This window comes from Dipodomys merriami, unplaced genomic scaffold, assembly GCF_024711535.1.
Source record: "Dipodomys merriami isolate MVZ:Mamm:240054 unplaced genomic scaffold, mDipMer1.0.p SCAF_1, whole genome shotgun sequence".
NCBI classification, from domain to species: Eukaryota; Metazoa; Chordata; class Mammalia; order Rodentia; family Heteromyidae; genus Dipodomys; species Dipodomys merriami.
Genome location: NW_027202270.1, coordinates 102,446,119 through 102,470,734, shown reverse-complemented (window position 1 = coordinate 102,470,734; position 24,616 = coordinate 102,446,119). Strand labels below are relative to the sequence as shown.

General features: G+C 41.6%; 2 protein-coding genes across 5 annotated transcripts in view; one reads left to right on the top strand and one right to left on the bottom strand.

Annotated features, from left to right (window-relative positions):
• Prorp (protein only RNase P catalytic subunit) overlaps positions 1-21,475 on the bottom strand; it is a 138,264-nt gene extending 116,789 nt beyond the window's left edge. For 2 of the 3 annotated variants that reach the window (XM_070026584.1, XM_070026589.1), the window contains exons 1-4: positions 21,336-21,475; positions 19,649-20,964; positions 16,824-16,871; positions 15,563-15,695 (exon numbers count right to left, since the gene is read on the bottom strand). In XM_070026584.1, coding sequence (XP_069882685.1) covers positions 15,563-15,695; positions 16,824-16,871; positions 19,649-20,637 — 1,170 coding nt within the window. In that variant the 5' untranslated portion in view covers positions 20,638-20,964; positions 21,336-21,475. The remainder of the gene's footprint in view (positions 1-15,562; positions 15,696-16,823; positions 16,872-19,648; positions 20,965-21,335) is intronic. The other variant, XM_070026600.1, reaches the window with a different exon arrangement.
• A 38-nt stretch (positions 21,476-21,513) lies between these two features.
• Ppp2r3c (protein phosphatase 2 regulatory subunit B''gamma) overlaps positions 21,514-24,616 on the top strand; it is a 28,357-nt gene continuing 25,254 nt past the window's right edge. Inside the window, exons 1-3 of one of the 2 annotated variants that reach the window (XM_070026661.1) lie at positions 21,514-21,632; positions 21,837-22,053; positions 23,774-23,901. In XM_070026661.1, the coding sequence (XP_069882762.1) occupies positions 21,996-22,053; positions 23,774-23,901 (186 nt within the window). In that variant the 5' untranslated portion in view covers positions 21,514-21,632; positions 21,837-21,995. Of the gene's footprint in view, positions 21,705-21,836; positions 22,054-23,773; positions 23,902-24,616 lie in introns of both variants that reach the window. The other variant, XM_070026653.1, reaches the window with a different exon arrangement.

Here is a 24,616-nt window from a genome sequence, read left to right as displayed (position 1 = left end):
TCTAAGCCTCTGGAATCCCAAATGTGTGCAAGCAGAAAACATAAATAGGAAGATTAATGTCCAGAAGGGCTTGGGCAAAAAGCAAGACCATATTTGAAAAATAACAAAAGCAAAAGGGCTATGGGTATGCCTCAAGTGGTAGAGTGCCTAATTAGCAAGCTTGAGGCTCTGAGTTTAAAAAAAAAAATACATAAGCCGAGCACCAGTGGCTCATGCCTTTAAACCTAGCTACTCAAGAAGCTGAGATCTGAGGATCACGTTCAAAGCCAGCCTGGGCAGGAAAATCCATAAGACTCTTATCTCCAATTCACCACCAGAAAACCGGAAGTGGTGCTGTGGAGCAAGTGGTAGAGAACTAGCCTTGAGCTGAAGAGCTGAGGGACAGCACCAAGCCCAGAGTTCATGCCCCACAACTGACAAAAAAAAAATTAAAAAAAAATATGTATATACATATACATATACACACACACACACACACACACACACACACACAGATATAAAGAAATAGATACTTATACTGAGATCTAGATAAACATATATATAGAGATATAGAGATAGCTAGATAGAGATAGCTAGATAGACTCTGTTATTCTAGTTTTTCTACATTTAGGTATGGTTGACATTTTCCCTAATACAAAGGTTAAAGAAGGAAGATGGAGAAAGGGCAATAGATGAAATCAATCTGACTAAATTACAAAATATGCTCATGCGAGTTATCATGACAAAACCCTTTTGTACGATTAATACACACTGAAAAAGTGACAGGAATGTAACATAGGTACTACTAGGAACAGGTAGCAGCGGAAAGGAGAGGGTAACTGAGGATGAATACGGTCAGAGTACTTTACATGTATCTATGGAACTAGAACAATGAAACCTGTTGAAATTGCTTCCAGAAGAAGGATGAAGGAAAAGCATGGAGGGAGGTGGGGTATATTGTATACATATATGGAAATTATATATGTATATATTGTATATATACATGTGTGGAAATATTGTATACATGTATGGAAATGTCTTTTATAAAAGTCCCTTGTAAAACTTATATATACTAAGAAAAAGTCACATTAAAAAGATTAAAGAGGCTGGGAAGGTGGCTCAGTGGTAGAGCGCTTGCCTTGCATGCATGAGGCCCTGGGTTTGATTCCTCAGCACCATATAAGCAGAAAAAAAAAGCCGGAAGTGGGGCTGTGGCTCAAGTGGTAGAGCACTAGCCTTGAGCTGACGAGCTGAGGGACAGCACCCAGGCCCAGAGTTCAGGCCCCATGACCGGACCCCAAAAAAAAACAAAAAACTCTGACCAAAATTTAATGCCATTATTAAGAATGAAGAACAGACAGGTGCTGATGGCTCACACCTGTAATTCTAGCTACCCAGGAGGCTGAGATCTGATGATCACAGTTCAAAGTGAGCCTGGGCAGGAAGAAAGTCTCTGAGACTCTTTTATTATTTTTTTGGCAGTAGTAGGGCCTGAACTCTGAGCCTGGGCGCTCTCCCTCAGCTCTTCAGCTCAAGGCTAGCACTCTACCACTTGAGCCACAGCACCACTTCTGGCCTTTTCTGCTTATGCAGTGCTGAGGAATCGAACCCAGGGCCTCATGCATGCAAAACAAGCACATCTACCTCTGAGCCACCTTGCCAGCCCTCTGAGACTCTTATCTCCAATTAACCTCCAGAAAACTGGAAGTAGAACTGTGGTTCAAAGAGTACTACCAAGCAAAAAGAGCTCAAGGACAGTGCCCAGGCCCTGAGTTTAAGCCCCATGACTGACAAAAAAAAAAAAGAATGAAGAACAAGCCAAGGCACTAGTGGCTCAGCCTGTAATCCTAACTAAATCAGGAACCTGAGATCCAGAGGATCATAGTTCAAGACCAGCCAGGCAAAAAAGTCAGAGAGACTCCAATCAATTACCAAAAGAACAAAACAGAAAAAACAATGGCAAAAAGAGCTGGAGGTGTGGCTCAATTGGTAAAGTGCCAGCCAACCAAGCAAGTCAAACAAGTGCTAAGTCTTTTGTTCAAATCCTAGCACCAGAAAAAGAAAAAGACAATAAGAAAAAAAACCTAGTGAAATTTTAACACTATTCACATAGCTCTAAATCCACTTTTTGGTCTTTATCATGCCTGCTCAATTAGTGTTGAGTTAAATTCGTGGACATGTGTTATTTCAAGTTCTGCTTTACTTAGTTTACATATGCAGCTCTCCACTTTACCTGATATCACTAACATAATTTAAACAAAAATGACAAAGATTCAGGTTGTGTTTAAAATAATCCTACTAGTAAAGGAAAGGCAAATAAAAACAACCCTGAGATACCACTACCCCAGTCAGAATGGCCCACATCCTAAATTCAGCCAATGACAAATGCTGGTGGGGATACAGAGAAAGAGGAACTCTATTGCACTGCTGGTGGGAATGTACCCTAATACAACCACTCTGGAATGCAATCTGGAGATACCTCAGAAAACTAAATATAGACCTCCCCTAGGACCCAGCCATACCACTCCTAGGCATCTACCCTGAGCAACAGGACCCAGATTGCAAGGACACCTGCACCTCCATGTTCTTTGCTGCACTGTTCACAATAGCCAAGATATGGAAACAACCAAGGTGCCCCACTACAGCTGAATGATCCAAAATGTGGTATCTTATATAGGTGCCAATGGAATGTTACGCAGCCATGAGAAACAACAAAATAATGGCATTTGCAGGGAAAGGAATGGAACTAGAACAAATCATGTTGGGTGAGGTAAGCCAAGATCAGAGAGACAAACAGCACTTGATCTCCCTGATATGCGGATGTTAAACTCTAAATGGAAGGACATATGACAAAGTAAACAGGACTCAAGAAACAAAGGGGGGGTGAGTAGGAGGAGGGGTGGGGGGTAAGTGGGGAGGGAGATGGGAAGGGATGGTAAGGGGAAACAAAGGAGGAGGCAAAAATGCTTGATAAGAAATGCACTCATGGGGGGGGTGGGGGGGGCTGGGAAGGGATGTGAAGGGTAAACAAAGGAGGAGGTTGCAATGCTTGATAAGAAATGTACTCATGGGGCTGGGGAGGTGGCTCAGTGGTAGAGCACTTGCCTTGCATGCCTGAGGCCCTGGGTTCAATTCCTCAGCACCACATAAGCAAAAAGAATAAAAGCCGGAAGTGGCGCTGTGGCTCAAGTGGTAGAGCACTCGCTTGAGCTGAAGAGCTGAGGGACAGTGCCAGGCCCAGAGTTCAGGCCCCACGACCGGACCCAAAAAAAAAAGAAATGTACTCATTATCTTGCCCATGTAATTGTAACCCCTCTGTACAGTATGTTCACAAAAAATAAAAAAAGAAATGCACTCATTACCTTGCCCATGTAATTGTAACCCCTCTGTACGGTATTTTCAAAATAAATAAATAAATAAAAAATAAAAACAAAGGCCTCTTCCTAATAATGTCATATCATCTCTAGATGACCCCATGTATATGCACCATGGTATATACATGTGCACATCTGAGGGAAGATAGGGGGAGGGCACAGAATCAGAGGAAAACAGGAAAAAATACAAAAGAGAGACCCATCAGCTGCACTGAACACTAATGAAAAGTGAACTAAGCAACTCAAGGGCAGCAATGGGAGGGAGGGAATGAGAGAGAAAGGGAAACAGATTACACTAAGTAAAGGAAAGAAATGTACATATCACCTGATTTGGAAAAAATAGCTGTAGTGTCAAAGTTTGTAGAGACCATGATAATGACAATGTACCTCGTGAAGGTTAAAATGTGTGTGTGACTGGGTTGGGAAGGTGGCTCAGTGGTAGAGCAACTTGCCTTGCATGCTCAAGTCCCTGGGTTCGATTCCTCAGCACCACATAAGCAAAAAAAAGAAAAAAGCTGGAAGTGGCGCTGTGGCTCAAGTGGTAGAGCGCTAGCCTTGAGCTGAAGAGATGAGGCACAGTGCCCAGGCCCAGAGTTCAGGCCCCATGACCGGACCAAAAACAAAAAACAAAACACAAAATAAAATGTGTGTGTGACTTTAAGTATCACTATCCTACAATACTGTGAATTTTGTGAAACTTATGTAATCACTTAATTGCAAAAAAGAAAAAAGTTATGATTTAAAAATAAAATAAAATAAAAATAAGAGATAAATCTTCTAAAGCAGCTATCCTGGTCATAAACTAGAAAGAATTTTATAATGTACTACTGACACCTGCTGGTTGTGTTTTCTAAGTACAGCAAATGCGTGTTTTAAAAGAGGTTTCTATAATTTTATTTTCTCATTTTTCTCTCAGAATTGTCCCATATAAATGGGACAATTTTCAAAATTTCACATTGGTAGCCAAGTGCTGGTGACTCACTCCTGTAATCCTACTTACTCAAGAGGTTGAGATCTGAGGATCACAGTTCAAAGCCAGCTTGATCAGAAAAGACTATGAGATTCTTATCTGAACCCCAAAAAACAGGAAGTAGAGCTGTGACTCAAGTGGCAGAGCAAACCTTGAAAAAAACACTCTCAGGGGCAGCACTCAGGTCCTGATGTGGCCCCAAGACCAGCACTAAAACTTAGTATTAATGATAATCTCACATAAAAGCAGTTGTTCTTGATGCCAACTGGACTTTAAAGTCAAGGGAACTTTTGGACATCCTGATATTGACTTCTCCAGGCCAGGGGAATTAAATTAGGATCTCAAAATTATGACAGGTAATAAGTTTCTGTCATTGTGTGTATTTGTGTGTGTGTGTGTGTGTGTGTGCGTGCACGCACGCGCGCGCATGCACATGACACCAATATCAGAGCTTGAGTTCAGGGTCTCCCTCTTGCTTGCTTTTTCTACTCATATCTGGCACTTTACCACTTGAGCCTCCAGTTCTAAAGACTCTATCATTTTGAGACTAAATTTGTAGTAATTTCTTGGGGAAATCCCAGGGAAAACAAGGCTTGAGTTCAAATCCCAGTATTAAAACAAACAAAAAACGACCAATCCCTTAACTCCTCTCACCTAGACCTTTCTGCTCTTTTTTCCTTTCCTATCTAGTCTGTGTTAACTGCTGTCAAAAGTACCACGCATCAAAACAAAATCCAATACTTTAAAAGTTTTTCAGACAGGATATCACTATGTAGTCCAAGCTGGCCTTTAACTCTCCATACGCTCACCTCAATCTCCTATGTGCTAGAAGTACAGGCATGTTCCACCACACACCTAGCTTCACTGATACAATTCATATTCTACTTCTGTCAGTAAGCCATGCTCTGTTGGAAATACATTCAATCACACTAACAGAGTAATAGCTATACACTCACTAGTCAGATCTCAGCATCCACCTTCTGCCACAATCCTTCTAACTGGCATCCTGACATTATCCTTAAGACCCATTCCAAAAGCCCTGCATTTGAGACCCATCTAATTCACCTTGCATCCCATTTAACAGGTGTCACTTCTCTCATCCTTCCCAATAAAGTTGGTTCTGCAGAGCCACACATTCTACATTCATGGAAACAAATTATTTGAAAGACCATTCCAGAAAGTTCCAAATAGTAAAACTAAACTCTGCCACATGCTGAGCACTATGCTGAATCTACATGAAAAAAAGTAACATGTAGACACACTCTGCTATCTCTTGCCATATTTCACAGATCCTTAGTCGCCCTTGAGCACGTGATTTTGAACATTATTCACCCTAGTGTCTCATTAATATAATATTTAGTTAGATCTACATAATGGTTGTGTCTATGCAGAACAAGTACAGGCTTCATCATTCCCTAAACCAACTCAGTATGACAACTATTTAACAGCATTTACCTTATTTTAGGCACTACAAATAATTCTGAGATGATTTAAAGCATATGAAAGGATACACATAGGCCATATGCAAATTCTATGCCATTTTATATAAGGGTCTTGAGCATCCACTGATTTTGGTATCCATGGGGGTCATGGAGCCAATCCTCCATGGATACTGACGGACAACTGTACACCACACACATCGTCTTCATTTGCTTTTCTGTACTCTTAAATGAAATTTCCCTTAGAACTTTTCCATTTGTGCTTTTTTTGGTGACCCTTCCTACTTTTGAACTTGTTCATTCATCATTCTTTCTCTCTTCTATTTATCTTGCCTATTCAACACCATTATCTTCATTAATATCTCTTCATCCTGTGAACTAATCTCTCCATCCTCCCCTGACCCTATAATCCTCCAGCCATGACCATTCCATCTCTTTCTTATCTTCACAGAAATTTTCAAAAGTATAGTTTATGTTCATTGTGTGTTCATTTAACTGCCATAACCTGGCTGAAACTGACATTCATCTAAAACTGAAATTGCTCTCATTTCTGGTCATCAATGACTTCTTAAGTCACCAAATCTAATGTACCTGTACTGGTCTTCCTCTCACTAGATTTCTATAGTTCATGTGACTTCTCTTGTATAGTCTGTGCCAGTACACTGAACAGAGTAAGTCTTACTCTGATTGTTCTATGACTACATGGGACTTCTTACTTCCCCTTCCTATGTTGTGTTCTCCATCTGCCCTCCCAAGTACTCTTGCCACTTTTCCTAGATGAGCTCAGGCTTTCTTGGAGTTTCATTTACTATGGTTCTGATGGTCCCCCACACCTCTAGTATTACCTTTCTTCTTAATGTGGGACCCCAAGTTCTGGGTCTTTGGCTGGCATTAAAACTCAAGTTCAGGGGCTGGGAAGGTGGCTCAGTGGTAGAGCGCTTGCCTTGCAAGCCTGAGGCCCTGGGTTCGATTCCTCAGCACCATATAAGAAAAAAGAAAAAAGCCGGAAGTGGCGCTGTGGCTCAAGTGGTAGAGCGCTAGCCTTGAGCTGAAGAGCTGAGGGACAGCGCCCAGGCCCAGAGTTCAGGCCCCACAACCGGACCCAAAAAAAAAAAAAACTCAAGTTCATACCTCTTCCTGATAGACAGCATCAATCCAGGGGGATAGAGGCAAAGAAATAAGCAAGTGAGAGCTTGTCCTCCATCCACCAAACTAGAATCATGGACATTATTTCTCCCTTTTCACTAGAACCAAATCAAATGCTGGTATTACAAGCCATAAGCTGGTAGTACCTATAGCTAGTCAAGAGGCTGAGATCTAAGGATTATGGTTCAAAATGAGCTGGAGGAGGAAAGTCCTTGAGACCCTTCGATTAACCAGCAAAAAGTCGAAAGTAGAGCAGTGGCTCAAATGGTAGAGTAATAGCCTTAAGCAAAAAAGCCAAGTGAGAGGGCCTGAGTTCAAGCTCCAAAACTAGCACGTGGGCGAGCGTGCATGCACACGTGCACACACACTTTCTCATCTAAAATAGTCAAAGCTAAGTACTTCCTTCTCACTACATTTTTTGTTTGGGGTTGAGGGACTTAACTCAGGGCCTGAGCTTGTTTTTGCTCAAGGCTAGCACTCTACCACTTTGAACCACAGCTCCACTTCCAGTTTTTGAGTGGTTTAATGGAGATAAGAGTCTCATGGGCAAATAAAATAAAATACAATTAAAAAAAAAAAAAGAAAAAAAAAAAGAGTCTCATGGGGACTTTTCTGCCTAGGTGGCTTTGAACCACGATCCTCAGATCTCAGCCTCCTGAGTAGCTAGGATTACAGGCTTGAGCCACTGGTACCCAGCCTTCTTCCCTAGTTCTCTACACATGCACCACTTATGAGCCTCCACTAGATGGAGGTGTTTCTATCTTATCTCTTTCAACTCCTTCTACCCAGCTGCTAGAGAAGTCTCTAAAATTATGTATGTATGCGTGCGTGCGTGTGTGTGTGCGCGCGCGCGCGTGTGTGTGTGTGTATGTGTGTGTGTGTGTGTGTGTGTGTGTGTGTGTGTGTCTCTCTCTCTCTCTCTCTCTCTTAAAACACTTTACTGTCTCCCCAGCATCAATCATAAGGTTTGGCAGAACTGCTTATTATTCAACACACAGAAGAGCAAAAGAGGCTTTCTCATACCCATTGCTGCTTTAAGTTCGTTATCAATTTACTCATCATTTAACCTGAGGTTTACAATATTCAGCTATTTCAGGGCTGCAAATTTGTGCGTTGTAGTGTGTGTATGTGCCAATAATAGGGCTTAAACTTAGGGCCTTACACTCTTGATTGGCTTTTTTGCTCCAGACTGGTGCTCCACCACTTGAGCCTTAGCTCCACTTTCAATTTTGCTGCTTAACTGGAGATAACAGTCTCACAAACTTTTCTGCCTGGTTTGGCTTTAAACTTCAATCCTCAGATCTCAAACTCCTGAGTAGCTAGGATTACAGGTGTGAGTTACCAGGGCCCGGCAAATATTTTCTATAAAAGTCCAAATGGTAAATATTTTAGGCTTTGCAAGCCTCATGATCTCTTTTTCACTTCCTCAATTCAGCACTACAAAAGCAACCACAGACAAGATATAAGTAAATGAGTATATCTGTGGCCCAGTGACACAGTGATGGGCTAAATTCAAATACACACGCCATGGGTTTGCTGGTGTGCCAACACTTTCTTTTTGTAATAATCATCACTTGTCCCTGGAAACTCCATACAGATCAAGAATTTGGTACCTGACTGAGAATCATCACCTCCAGCCTAAGTGGCAAAGCAAAGTAGCTGGCACATAAATGTAGTTGTAATTATTCCTATTAAAGGCCCTGTATTTGACCCCCAAGGCAGCATAAAAAAGAAAAGAAGGCACAACCAGTGAGACCAAAAGAGGATACTTTTAGAGAACACAAAAATGCAATGCCTATATGCATCTAATCATATAAAATAATATTTATCAAAATGAACTCCAAGAAATGGGAAAAAAAAAAGAAAGAAAGAAAAGGAGGAAGCCTGGTTATCTTTGAGAGGCAGAGGTTAGGAGAATCATAATTCAAGGCCAGCCCACCAAAAAAGTAGTGAGACCCTCATCTCAACTAACAAGCTGGTGCTACACATATGATCCCAGGTACATGGGAGGCTAGAGGTAACAGAATCTACTGTGGTCTGAAATGAGTACCAGGCAAAAACATGACACTATCTGAACAATAACTAAAGCAAAAAAAAAAAAAAAAAGCTGGAGTGGTAGTGTAGTTCTAATCAAAATTCAACCTCCTGATAACCATCCCACCATCTATGCATGCTTTTTGACCTCAATGACTTTCTAGTCCACTTTTATGTCTACTGCCTCACAATTCATAAGCTTCACTTGCTTCACTTCCTTCCTTAGTACCTTGATATTTAGGTCCATGATTATACCACTCTCTCATCCACCCTCTCAACTCCTATTTTTCTTCAACTATAGCAAAATCCTGCAGGACCAGGGATACTGAAAATGGCTGTCAGCAGAGATCGATGGCATTACAAATGCACCTCTCCAGTCTCATGCCAGGCTTCAAGCATTACTCAATGCTTTTCTCAGTCCTCTCACAAATAATCCAACTTACAAAACTTAAAAATCTCCTAAACTCACTTACACTACTTTCTTATTTCTAAATGACCAACTTCTTCCTGCCCTCAAAAGAAATTAGAAGTGAGAACAAAGGCTCTAAATTTTTCTCCCTCCTACACACTTAACTTAGCCATTATTCCTTCCCTTGAGGCTCACCTAGAGTGGGTTTTATCCAAATCACCAAAAGTGCTCAAAAGCCATCCCTGCCTCTTTTAGCTCACCCATGTTGCAAAAATAAAATCCCAAATCAACCCAGAGATGTGCCCCTATGCACTCTAACAAGAATACGGGGTTTGTTTGTTTTTTCTTTCAGTACAGAGAACTGAACTCAGGACTTCTTGTTTGCGAGGCAAGCACCATATCAATTGAAGCTATACCTCCTGCCACATTTTGGCATTGGTTATTTTCCAACAGAGTCTTAATTTATGCCCAGGCCTGCCTGGGCTTTGATGCTCCTGCTTATGCCTTTACACATTTTTGGAGACAACAGGTACAAGCCATCAAACCCAGCCATGTGTTGCAATGGAGTCTCTTGAACTCTTTCTTATGCTTTAGCTGGACTCAAACCAGGTTCTTCAAGGCCCTATCTCTGCCTCCCAAGTAGCTAAAATTATAGACGTGAGTCATTGTGCCTGGTTAGAGGGATACATTTTCTTTTCTTTTTTTGTTGTGCCACTATGGGGTTCAGGGACTAAGCACTGTCCCTGAACTTTTTTGCTCAAGGCTAGTACTCTACCACTTGAGCCAAAGCTCCACTTCCAACTTTCGGTAGTCTCATGGACTTTCCTATCCAGCCTGGATTCAAACTATAATTCTCAAATCTCATCCTCCTGAATAGTTAGGATTATAGGCATGAGTCACCAACACCTGGCTTCAGATACATTTCTCTCTCTTTTTTTTTTAATTGTGAAAATACCGTACAGAGGGGTTACAATTACATAGGCAAGGTAATGAATGCATTTTTTTTTTTTTTTTGTCAGTCGTGGGGCTTGAACTCTGGGCTTGGGCGCTGTCCCTGTCTGTGCTCTTCAGCTCAAGGCAAGCACTCTACCGCTTGAGCCACAGTGCCACTTCTGGTTTTCTAGTGGTTTATTGGGGATAAGAGTCTCATGGACTTTCCTGCCTGAGCTGGCTTTGAACCTCAATCCTCAGATCTCAGCCTCCTGAGTAGCTAGGATTACAGGCATGAGCCACCAGCGCTCGGCTGATGAGTGCATTTCTTATCGAGCATTGTTGCCTAGTCCTTTGTTTCCCCTTGCCATCTCTTCCCATCTCCCCCCTCTCAGATACAGTTCTTTTTTTTGGGGGGGGGGGTGTCCAGTCATGGGGCCTGAACTCTGGGCCTGGGCGCTGTCCCTCAGCTCTTCAGCTCAAGGCTAACGCTCTACCACTTGAGCCACAGTGCCATTTCTGACTGTTTTCTTTTTGCTTATGTGGTGCTGAGGAATCGAACCCAGGGCCTCATGCATGAAAGGCAAGCGCTCTACCACTGAGCCACCTTCCCAGCCCCTGCAAAAGTATTTTGAAGGTGAAGGAGTATAAGAAATGTATCTGATCTTCCTTCATCTGTTTCCGGGAGGGGCAAGAAATGGAGGGACCCAGGATGAAGAAGTGCAACAGTGGCACTCACTAGACACTATGTTGACACACAACCTGTGGGTGGGGAACAAACAGAACTTGAGGGAGAGAAAACCCGTGAGAGAGCCAGGGAAGGGGTGACATTGTCCAAAAAAAAACGTACTCTTTTTTGGGGGGTGGGGGGAGATGGGAGGGCAGGAATGGAAACAAAGGAGGAGGCAACAATGCTTGATAAGAAATGTACTCATTTCCTTGCTCGTGTCATTGTAACCACTCTGTAAGTATTTTCACAATTAACACAACTCATTAGCCGGGCGCCGGTGGCTCACGCCTGTAATCCTAGCTACTCAGAAGGCTGAGAGCTGAGGATCACGGTTCAAAGCCAGCCCGGGCAGGATAGCGCCCAAGCCCAGAGTTCAAGCCCCACGACAAAAAAAAAAAAAAAAGAAATGTATCTGAGGGGCTGGGAAGGTGGCTCAGTGGTAGAGCGCTTGCCTTGCATGCTCAAGGCCCTGGGTTCGATTCCTCAGCACCACATAAGCAAAAAGAAAAAAGCCGGAAGTGGCGCTGTGGCTCAAGTGGCAGAGCGCTAGCCTTGAGCTGAAGAGCTAAGGGACAGCGTCCAGGCCCAGAGTTCAGGCCCCACGACTGGACCAAAAAAAAAAACAAAAAAAAAAAAAACTTTTGCAAGGTTTTTGTGAATATTATAATAGGCCGAGAGGGTCTCGATATACGATAATCATTAAATAATGACCATACTATTAATAGCTTACTATTAATAAATCTCTTTTACAAGAATTAGGATACATGACTGGGATAAGAATAAAGAAAGACCTCTGTACAGTATTTTCACAATAAAAAATAAATAAAAATTAAAAAAAAAAAAGAATAAAGAAAGCGCAGGGCACCAGTGGCTCATAACTATAATCCTAGCTACTCAGGAGAATGAGCCCTGAGAATTGTGGGGGGAAAAAAAACTCAGTCTGAGCAGAAAAATCACAAGACTCTTATCTTTAATTTACCACCAAAAGCTGAAGTAGAGCTGTGGTTCAAGTGAAAAAGCTAAGAGATAACACATAGGCTCTTAGTCCAAGCCCAGTACCAGCACAAAACAAAAATAGAATAAGGAAAAAAAAAACAAAAGAAAAAATCATTTCCTCTGTCATAAAATGTCCTACATTTCCATGAATATAATCAGATCCATCATCAATTATAAATAAGTATATAGGGCTGGGAAGGTGGCTCAGTGGTAGAGTGCTTGCCTTGCATGCCTGAGGCCCTGGGTTCGATTCCTCAGCACCACATAAACAAAAAAGAAAAAAGCCGGAAGTAGCACTGTGGCTCAAGTGGTAGAGCGCTAGCCTTGAGCTGAAGAGCTGAGGGACAGCGCCCAGGCCCAGAGTTCAGGCTCCACAACCAGACCCAAAAAAACTAAAATAAAATAAAAAGGTGCTGGGAAGGTGGCTCAGTGGTAGAGTGTTTGCCTTGCATGCATGAGGGCATGGGTTCGATTCCTCAGCACCCCATTAGCAGAAAAAGCCAGAAGTGGTGCTGTGGCTCAAGTGGTAGAGCGCTAGCCTTAAGCTGAAAAGCTGAGGGACAAGCACCCAGGCCCAGAGTTCAAGCCCAGGACCAACAACAACAACAACAACAAAAAACTACTCTTTGTGATTCTCACTACTGATTAGAACCTAGAATTAATACTGGGTTCTTTGGGGGTGGGGGGGGAGGCAGGGAGAGTTTTACTTTATCTCTCCCTATTTGGAAAGATTAAAAAAACACATATATGTTTTTTATTGTAAAAATACTGTACAGAGGGGTTACAGTTACATGAGTAAGGTAATGAGCATATTTCCTATTGAGCCTTGTTACCTCCTCCTTTGTTTTTCCCCTACCATCCCTTGGCTCCCCACCTCCCCAACTCCTCCCTACCCCCAATCCCGAAATTGTAAAGTATATTTTTAACATAGTTGAACATAGTTTTCAACTGGTTGACAATGAGTCAACCTGTATGCTTATTTAAGCATTTTCTTATTTCCCTTCCCCTCCCCAGATTAGAAAAATGTATATAAAGATGCAGAGCACCGGAATCAAAGACAGTGAAAATGGGTTATACCATGGGGGAATAACATACAAAAGAAACAAAAAGATCAAATAGTACATTATAAGTACATTAAAAACAATAGCTAGAAAGAAAAAACGACTGTGTCCCTATCTTGGGGTTCATTTCGCTTAAAATCATCTTTTTTTTATTTTTTGGGGGATCCGGTCGTGGGGCCTGAACTCTGGGCCTGGGTGCTGTCCCTCAGCTCTTCAGCTCAAGGCTAGCCTCTACCACCTGAGCCACAGCACCACTTCCGGCTTTTTTTCTTTTTTTGTTTATATGGTGCTGAGGAATCGAACCCAGGGCCTCAGGCATGCAAGGCAAGCGCTCTACCACTGAGCCACCTTCCCAGCCCCTAAAATCATCTTATATGGTCATATGTACATAGCTTTTGACCTTTAGTTGTTGTTGTTGTTGTTGTTGTTGTTGTTGTTTTTGGTCCCGTCATGGGGCCTGAACTCTGGGCCTGGGCGCTGTCCCTCAGCTCTTCAGCTCAAGGCTAGCGCTCTACCACTTGAGCCACAGCGCCACTTCCAGCTTTTTTCTTTTTGCTTATGTGGTGCCTCATGCATGCAAGGCAAGCGCTCTACCACTGAGCCACCTTCCCAGCCCCTAAAATCATCTTATATGGTCATATGTACATAGCTTTTTACCTTTTTAACACTGGGTTCTAAATCTCTTATCAACAAAAAATAAACAAACCTTCCTTCTATTAATATGCAATTAATAGAGTTCTCATTTAAAAGGAATTTTGGAGCCAGACACTGGTGGCTCATGCCTATAATTCTAGCTACTCGTGATTTAAGGATCACGGTTAGAAGCCAGGCAGAGCAGAAAAGTCCATGAGACTCTTATCTCCAATAAACTAAGCTCACAGCTCTGATAGTGCAGAGGCTGAGATTTAAGGATCCCAGTTTGAAAGCAGTCCAGGCAGAGTTCACAAGACTCCATTTACAATTAACCAGCAAAGAGAGAAAATAGTAGCCTTGAGCAAAAGAAGTTTAAGTTCAAGTAAAATAAATAAGGAATTTTGGCAATGTCTAGTCACTGACCCCATTAAAAAAACATATTCAATTAGGGACTCTAAGACTTGCTTAGGAATATTTCAAGGTGAGAGCCTGGGATAGTAATGGAGAGATGCTAAAAAAAAAAAAAAAAAAAAGGAGGCAGGAAGCCTTGCACAGGTAGCTCACAGCTCTGATAGTGCAGAGGCTGAGATTTAAGGATCCCAGTTTGAAAGCAGTCCAGGCAGAGTTCACAAGACTCCATTTACAATTAACCAGCAAAGAGAGAAAATAGAGCATTTATAGAATGTGTTGCTGATTAATAAATGTAGGAGTTGAAATCATTACAAAACCATTTTGCGGGGCTGGGAAGGTAGCTCAGTGGTAAAGTGCTTGCCTTGCATGCATGAGGGCCTGGGTTCAATTCCCCAGCACCACATAAGCAAAAAGAAAAAAAGCCTGAAGTGGCGCTGTGGCTCAAGTGGTAGAGCACTAGCCTTGAGCTGAAGAGCTGAGGGACAGCGCCCAGGCCCAGAGTTCAGGCCCCACGACCGGACCCCCCAAAAAAAAACAAAACATTTTGCAACCTCCAATGGTTGGCATGATTTCCATTATGTGCAAAACATTGGTCAAAGTTAATGGGTGACAGGACAGCATAGTCTTGAACTACCACCTCACAAATATATTCAATATGAAGCGGAAAATGTATCTTTACAACGGAGAGATCCAGAAGTTACTCTCTTAATCAAGAGATCATTTGGTATATTCAAAGGCACTTAAACCAAACTAATGAAAAGAAACTATCGGAAAAATCAGAGAGTTTTATATTCTTACTACTCAAAATTTGACCCCAAAGCCAAAATCACACTATCTGGAGTGTGTTGGAAATATAGCATCTTAGGCCCCATCCAGACAACTAAGTTAGAATTAGAATGAATTTATTTATTTATGTATTATTAATTAATTTATTTATTTTTGTGCTGGTATTCGGGCTTGAACTTAAGGCTTTGCCCTTGCCCAGCTAGTTTACTCATGGCAACACTTGAACCATGCCTCAGCCTGTGGCCCTTTGGTAGTTATTTTGGAGTTGAAGTCTTGAGAACATTTCTGCCTGGCTGGGTTTGAAACTTCATCCTCCAGATCTCAGCCTCCTGGGAAGCCAGGATTACAGGAATTTATGTATACTTATTATAACCAGATTGCAACATGATTGATTTCAACAGATAATCATAAACCCAATTATTCTATGAAATTCCAAGTAATCTCTGGCAACCATAGCAATGGGTCAAATCCAGCCTACTGCTTGTTTTCATAAACAATTTTAACAAGACACAGTCATAGTTATTCATTTTTCCATTGTCTATGCAGAATTGAAAATTGTAATAGAGACTTAATGACCCACAAAGCCTAAAATATCCACTATCTGGCCTTTATAGAAAAAAAAAATTCAGGGCCCTTTCTAGAACACAAAGCCTGTTGTACTCACCTGAGGTGTTGTCTTCCTGTATTGATCACCTCCATCTATCACATCCTTCATGATTTTTCCCTTGAGATATTCATACTCTTCTGGACTTAGGTGAATAGATTCTAAAGTTTTTCCACAGCCTAAACACTGACCACTGCAATTACAATGTTTTTTATGTTAAATAATGTCCTGGACAAGGACTTTTTCTAAAATGACTAATTCCTATGCTGAGGAAACTGAAAGTCAGTGAGAACTTAAAACACTGGTGATTATTATGTACATACAATTTTTTGTAAGCCTAAAAATATCACAGATCACTGTACCAAAAAATCCAAACAAGTGATTGTCATGCACCTGAATAAAACTTTTAAAATAATTCTGGATCTCTAGGCATTCACACACACTGAGATCACAGGAGGACACTCTTAGGGAAGGAACACAAAGGCACAATGCCTCTGGCCATATAAAATAATATTTCCTGAAATGAACTCTAGAAAATGAAAAAAGGAGGTTTCCATTTCTTTTTGTCTTTTTTGTTCACTTATCTATCTTTGGGTACAGATATGTAGGGGGTAGAGAAACAAAGGGACAAAGGGTGGAAAAATGCAGCAATGGTACTCACTAGACACTATGTTGAAAATGAACTATATCCAACTTGTGCATGTGGACATGAGGCAAAAACTGGGAGGGAACCATGGAAGGGGTACCCGACTTATGAAACAGTAACCCCTCTGTACATCATCTTTATAATAACAATTTTTAAAATATTTAATAATTTTTTAAAAATTCCTGAATCACAACTAGGGTCCCAAATCTTTAGAGGCAAATACTTTTACAGACTCACAATACCAACAAGAAAAACATTTTGAGCATTATAGAGTCTCTGTATACAAAATATGACTTTTTTCTCCTCAAGCACTCTAGTGATACATAATCTTAATTATCCTATTCCTAAAGTGTTCTTAAATATTTTTAAATCAATAGCAAGAAGAATCAAACAATTTCTTTTTTTGGGGGGGGGGTCCGGTCGTGGAGGCCTGGGCGCTGTCCCTCAGCTCTTCAGCTCAAGGCCAGTGCTCTACCACTTGAGCCACAGCGCCACTTCCGGCTTTTTTCTTTTTGCTTATGTGGTGCTGAGGAGTTGAACCCAGGGCCTCATGCATGTAAGGCAAGCGCTCTACCTCTGAGCCACCTTCCCAGCCCCTCAAACAATTTCAAAATAAACAAGTTAGCAATAACCTGAATCAAACAAGTTAAAAAAAAGCTGAATGTTGGTCTATACCTTTCCTGGATTGTGGTGAATTGTCCTTTCCATTGTTTTCCAGGCATACTACCAAAAAAAAAAGATCAGAGGACTAAATCAGCAAAAGTTGTTAAATTCCAAGGAAACAGAAAGACATTCACTGTATTTAGTAACTCAGTAAGATCCACCTCTGAAAAGGTCAGGATACTTTCTTATAAATGTTTGATAAGAGTGGTTGTTATCCTGTGATGGAGATAAAGGACTAGTGGATCCTACCATTCATCTCATTCTTTCTGGCTTTGCTGCCATCCAACCCTGTCTCTTCCAAATCTAAATTTACCTTCTCTGGAGCTGTAGAGGAAGCAGATGACCTGCTGGATGGTGATGACTCACGCCTATTATCCTAGCTATTCAGATGCCCAAGATTTGAGAAATCACGGTCTGAAGCTAGCATAAGAAGAAAAGTCTGAAATTCTTTTTTTAGTCAGTCATGGGGCTTGAATTCTGAGCCTGGGTGCTGTCCCTGAGCTCTTCAGCTCAAGGTGAGCACTCTACTACATGAACAACAGCACCACTTCTGGTTTCTCACAGACATTCCTGCCTGAGCTGGCTTTGAACAGTGATCCTCAGATCTCAGCCTCTTGAGTAGCTAGGATTACAGGCCTGAGACACCAGTACCCGGCTTAAGTCTGAGACTCTTATGTCCAATTAACTAGCAAAAGTGGGGAGTGGAGGAGTGGCTCAAGTGGAAGAGTGCCAGCTATCAGCCAGAAAAAAAGCAAGAGTGAGAGTATGAGGCCCTGAGATCAAGCCCCAGGATTGACAGAAAGAGAAAGAGAAAGAGAAAGAACAAATGACCTTAGTAGTATCATCTCTAAATCAAAGTCAACTCTCCCCTATTCCATGAAGCTTTCAGAGTAATTGCTCCTGTTAGCAATGAGAGTAACGTCTCTCTTTTTTTTTTTTCTATTGTTTTATACCACTGTTAACTATCAGATACTATATTCCTAGTCAGGTGAGAATGTCAACATAAAGATATTATGTCACAACCCATTTATAGTACCTAACCTTAATTTTGGAGTCATCAAAGAATTATTGCTTCATTTATTTTTTAATCAGCCTATTCTTTTTTTATTTTTTCCTGTTCCAAGGGCTTGAACTCAGGGCCTAGGCACTGCCTCTGAGCCTCTTTGTGCTCAAGGCTAGTGCTCTACCATTTGATACACAGCACCACTTCTGGCCTTTTCTTAGTAGTATATTGGAGGTAAGAGTCTCACAGACTTTTCTGCCCTGGCTGGCTTCCAACTGGAATCCTCAGATCTCAGCCTCCGCTAGGATTATAGGTGTGAGCCACTGGTGCCCAACTAGTCTATTCTTTTCCTCTTTTGGAGGGGGGGGGGGGAATGGGGGTGAGGGAAGTGGTGGTGAGACTGGGTTTTTAACTCAAGGACCATTCTACCTTTGAGCCATATTCAGTTTATCCTCTCCTCCTTCATTCTACACATATTATAATCACTTCCTATTGATTATATCACCATCTCCTCTTACTCTGTGTGTGTGTTTGCACATGCATGTGCACCAGACTAGTACTGGGGCAACTCAAGGCCTCACACTCTTTTGGCTTTCTTGCATGCTTACCACTTGAGTCAGGCCTCTACTCCAGTGTTTTCCTGGTTAATTAGAAATGGAGTCATAATGGACTTTCTGCCCAGGCTGGCTTGAACCTTGATCTTCCAGATCTCAAGCCTCTGAGTAGCTAGAATTACATGTGTTAGCCACTGATATCCTGCTCCTCCCAGTTCTTAATTCAGGACCCCATGTTATCTCATTCAAACAAAAAGTTGTATTTAAACAAACATCATATTTTTAGTCTTAACCCCGTCTAATCTGCTTCCCATTATTTTATCAATTACTTTTCTAAAACTACACTCCAAAATCAAAATTCTTTTTTTTTTTTTTTGGGTCCGGTCGTGGGGCCTGAACTCTGGGTCTGGGCGCTGTCCCTCAGCTCTTCAGCTCAAGGCTAGCGCTCTACCACTTGAGCCACAGCGCCATTTCCAGCTTTTTTCTTTTTGGTTATGTGGTGCTGAGGAATCGAACCCAGGGCCTCATGCATGCAACGCAAGCACTCTACCACTGAGCCACCTTCCCAGCCCCAAAATCAAAATTCTTGATAACAGAATAAAATCCAAACTCTGGAATGCTGTTAAAATTAGAATGAAGGCTGGAGTTATGACCCAAGTGGTAGAATACCTGCCTAGCAAGAACAAGTCTCTGAGTTCAAATGTCAGTACTAAAAAAATAAACCAACAAGTTATATACTTGAGATTAGACAGAATAAATACAGGTCTAGTACTTCAATCAGATTTTAGAGGACCTTCTAAAATACTAACACAGACCAATAACAACTCCAGTAGAACATTAAATTCCACTCTTGCTATTATTTCTAGTCACAGGTACATCATGCTATATTAATCTGAAAAACATTTCAGAAACAACTTCAGAAAACAAAAGTTCTAAAAGAAAAAATTAAAAAATTTAAGTGCTCTATAACTACTGTTATGTAATATATTAGAAGAAATTGATTATGCTATTTTTTAGAGACCAAAACAACATAAAAGAGGGGCTATTTGTAAGAGATAAATATTAAAATAAATGCATGCAAAGAAAAATCAAAATTACGGGGGGAGGGGGGAGGCTGGGAAGGGATGTGAAGGGTAAACAAAGGAGGAGGCTGCAATGCTTGGTAAGAAATGTACGCATTATCCTGCCCATGTAATTGTAACTCCTCTGTACAGTATGTTCACAAATAAAATTAAATTAAATTAAAAAAAGAATAAAAAAAAAAGAAAATTCAAAATTACCTTTCAAACCATGTTTTTATACTGTGTACAAATGATTCTCCAGGATACAGCTGGTTATTTCTTAGATACAAAAGGATGTCTAGTAGTTTGTTTGAATAGTGATCATCTTTTATGCCTTTTCCAAAATCAAAGAAGGCTTTTAAAGTTTCCATCATAGGAATAATATTATGCCCTAGCAATTCCTGATGCAAATTCCAAGCTGTGTCCACATCTTGATGAAGGAGAGCTCCCTGGATACAGTCACTATAGTTCTTTTTTGAAGGGATTATGACTTTTTTCATATCCTCTAATAGCAGCAAGGCCTCTCTCCATCTGTCTGAATGAATTAATCCCCGGATAAGAAGACTGTAACCTGAAGATTCTAAGCGCTTGTATCTGGATTTCATGATTTCATAGACATCAATAACTTCTGATGTTTGCTTATGAACAACACAGAGATACAAATACTTTACTAGTAAATTATAGCTTACTATTCCATTGTTTTTTGCTGCTACCCATGCCAATAGAGATTTAGCCACATCTATAGAGGCATGGCACTGAGTCATCTGAGAACTGATCCAGTCTTCAAAATTTGCCTTTCCTTCAAAATCTTCTTTAAGTCTATCCCACTCCTCTGAATTCAAAGGTTTTGTTGGGAGTTGAATACTGCTTCTCTCCTTGAGTAAGGCATGATCTTTACTCTGTAGATTAGTCAACAGTGATCTCTTCTTAGCAGCTCCAGCTGCAAAAAGATAAGAAGAATCAGAAGAAACTTGCTTCTTATGGTCCTTGTCTCCTTTCTTGAAAAATCTGGTGTTGGCAATCAGATCCATTGCTTTGTTATTCTGTAGAGACATAGTTTTAAGAGAAAACCATCTCTGTTGGCTCCTGATGGCACAGTAACCAGGGGAAAAGAAACAGATAGAAGAGTGCCCTGGGTCCAGCCCAAAGTAAGGTTTGTTCTTCCACAGCTTAGGAAAGCTTCGAAAACCAGACAAACAGAAAGCCATTCTGCAGTGAAAGCAGCACCAGACAATGAGTGTAATGTTTTCTTTAAAAAATAAAATAAAATAAAAATAAATTTTAAAAGGCCTACTTATACAGCAAAATTATAAACGAAGGGACTGATGATTAAGGACTGGACGTCAAAGAGCATCTATCTAAAGACTTATTTCTCCTTTTCAAATGATGGTTCTTCTTTGGGGGTTATTTAAGTATCAACAAAAGTGAGTTCTCTCCATTGAACAGCAACTGGGGACACCCAACATTGGTCCCGAGCACTAATCCAAGGACAGAACAGGATTCCTTTGGTACCTCTTACATTCCAATCTGCGAACCTGAGGCAAAAGCACAAGAAGGAATGATGTTTAATTCAAAATGGATCACTACAGTCCTGAAAATGATCAGGACTGTATAGGAGAGGGAATCGGAGAACAAAGTTAAAACCGTGACCAGAAGACCCTCAACCTTAGCCCCATAGCAGTCACAATGACGAAAAACAGTCTAGGGATCCCCGCTCAAGGTATGCCTCCCCAGGCCACAAAATTCCTCAGACGGGAGAGGAGAACTGGTGAGGTAGGGAGTCAGCGGAACCAACAACTCAGATAAGCAAGTGCGGGCCAGGAAGACCGGCGATTTGACCGTGGAATGAAGTTCATTGAACAACTCACTCAAAAACTTCTTCCCACAACTTCATTCAACAACTCACCACAGCACGCTTAACGCAACCATAAACTCGGCAGGAACTACAGGATCCACAACGCACCGCGGCGTCCCACGCATGCGCAGGCGTGACTGATAGGAAAGGCCTTCTGCCGGGCCTGGAGGCGATTAGAGGGGGAGAAATGGTGATGTTAGAGATTTTAGTGGCGAAGAAGGCTAGAGACGGCTGCTAAAGGTTCTACTACACTCACGAGACCGTGAGGGCTTCTAGATCAGTGAAAAGAGATATTGAAGATCTAGCTGCGTTCCGGCGGGAAGTGCGGGGGAACTACCAGATCACGTGGTGCGCATGCGCCAGGGACCCAAGCTGAAGTATACGTGGGCTTCTTCTGTCTGACCTTTAGAGTCGGGTTTGGTAAGGTTGGGACGCCTCCTCGAGAAGGATCACTTTTTCCCTCTTTTTTCCTTGTCTATTTCCCACCTGTGAGCGTGATGGTCGCATGCACAATAGCTACTGTACAGTAATCGCTTTTTGCTTCTCTAACAGTACTTCCGCCCGCGTCCAAGATGGCTGTGGGACGACGTTCCTGACATCCTGTGGGTTCGGCAGCGTCTGACATAAGCGGCAGCGTCTGACGTAAGGGCTGGTAAGGGGTGGAGCAGTCAACAAACAGCAAATGCGGGTGCTGGTGAGCGAGAGTCAGCTATGGACTGGAAAGAAGCGCTTCGCCGGAGACTAGCGACTCCCCGCAGGGATCGGGAGGGTGAGTTTGGGAGGGGCAGCTGGCTGGGGTGGGGAGAACTGAGAGGAGGAGCCAGTGGGAGCGGTAAAACTCCTTTGTCTTACTCTGTAAAACTGACCCAGGGAGGCTTTACTGAAAAGAACGGGCTTGACTCGAACTCCTTGGGAAGTGAAGGAACGAGAAGCTTAGTCGTAGCTCCTGACTTCCATACTCTCTGTCTCGACTTGTGAGGAATAACTGAGAACTCAGGCTCCAGTAAATTCTTCCACCCGCGCGTGTTGCTTGTTTTAAGGATCTCCTTATGGAGCCCAAGCAGGCCTCCCATCTGCTTCCTACATTTTTAGCTTCACCGATGTTAGCCATTTTAGATTTTTCAACTCATTTTTCCTTGTCCCTTTTCTCTGCCTCCTTCACACTTGCCTCATAGCTTCTCAGTTCCACACCTGCACTCCAGGCAGGTGCAATTGGCTAGAGAGAAACAACCCTAGTGAGTTGCAGTAACTTTTAATCCATGTCCACTAGGCTAAGATAGCTTAGTCGCATTTGTCACCTCCCAACCATAAGTGTGGTTCTCTGCCTCCACTGTTGGAGGACTGTCCAGGCTTTTATTTGAGAGCCCCTCCCCTCCAGCACCAGATCACATTTCCTTACTTATATTCACTGACTTCTCTCCAGCCTTTTCCTCAATTTCCTTCATACATCATCAAATTTTCGTTCCCTTCTAGATCACTGCCATTTAGCACCGACAAACGTATGGTAATGTACCCTATCTTTAAAGAAGTTCTTTGAGCCAGGTTCTGGTGTCTCAGGCCTGTAATCCTAGCTACTCGGAGACTGAGATCTGAGAATTGTGGTTCTAAGCTCTATACACTAGATTCCCAGTAATTTTTTTTTCCAGTACTTAGAATTGACCTCACAGCCTTGTGCATACTAAACAAGTGCTGTTCCACTGACCCACTCCTAGCCCCAATAAATATATTTGGTAGAATTAATTAGGTATACTCTATAGGTCTATATGAGGCAGAGACAAACCATAGTGATAAACAAAAGTGGGCTGGGAAAGTGGCTCAGTTGGTAGAGCGCTTGCCTTGCATGCATGAGGCCCTGGGTTCGATTCTTCAGCACCACATAAGCAAAAAGAAAAAAGCCGAGAGCGGTGCTGTGGCTCAAGTGGTAGAGCACTAGCCTTGAGCTGAAGAGCTGAGGGACAGCGCCCAAGCCCAGAGTTGAGACCCCATGACCGGACCCCCCCCCAAAAAAAAGTATGGGGAGCATTCTGAGTTATCAATTCTCATTTTCTTGCAAAATTTAATAGTTGAACTGGATGTGCTAGTACACATTTATAATCTCCTTTGATTCCAACTACTTGGGATGTGGGAGCAGGAGGATGACAGTTTGAGGTCAGCCCAATCAAGAGTTAGTGAGACCCTGTCTCAAAACAAAATACAAACTGAAGGGCTGAAGTGGTATAGTACTTACTTGTAAGTTTGAGGCCTGTGGTTCAATCCCCAATATGGGGGAAAACAATTAGGGGTTGGAGATGCAGGAGAAGCTGATTCAGTTAAATGCTGTGGTTCCTGGTATTTCAAGGAAGTTAATATGGTCTTCAATGTCTAAATGTAATTTTGAAGACCTATTTTGGGCCTGCAAATATTTTAACTTAATATAATGTATAGGAAGATCTGAATAAAAATATTTGAATTTTAAATTATGTTCTCCCTTTAATACACTTTATTATCAGGAAAAAAAAGTGAACAAGAACTAAAAGATGAAGAAATGGATTTATTTACCAAATACTACTCAGAATGGAAAGGTGGTAAAAAAAACACAAATGAATTCTATAAGACCATTCCCCGATTTTATTACAGGGTAAGTGATATTTAAGCAGATGTCTCTCAGAGTCTACACATAAAATATAATTTCAAGCTGTGCGCCAGTGACTCACGCCTGTAATCCTAGCTACTCAGGAGGCTGAGATCTGAAGATAGTGGTTCAAAGCCAGCCCCGGGTAAGGAAAGTCCTTGTGGCCTTATCTCCAATTAACCCCCAGAAAACCAGAGGTGGCACTGTGGCTCAAGTGGTAGAGTGTTTGCTTTGAGCTGAAGAGCTCAGGGACAGTGTCCAGGCCCAGAGTTCAAGCGCCATGACCAACAAAAATTTATATGTTTATATATATATATATATATATATATATATATATATATATATATATATATATATATATATATATATATATATATAATTCAAAATTGGGATCCAGAATTTGTAATTTATTGTTTGTACTAGAGGTTAAACTTAGAGCTTTGTACTTGCTAGGCAGGCACTCTTACCTCATGAGCCACAGAATTTGTATTTTTTAAATGTTTGTTTTTCCAGTAGTTGAGCACATATGTGTGGACACAGGAAAAATTGAGGGAGCCAAGTAAAGTAGCTCATTCCTATAATCCTACCTACTCAGGAAGTGGAGATCAAGAGGTTTACAATTTATGGCAAAAAAGTTACCAAGACCTTATCTAACAATCTGCACATGATGCTGTGTACCTATTGTCCAGCTACAGGGAAGATGTAAATAAAGATTGCAATC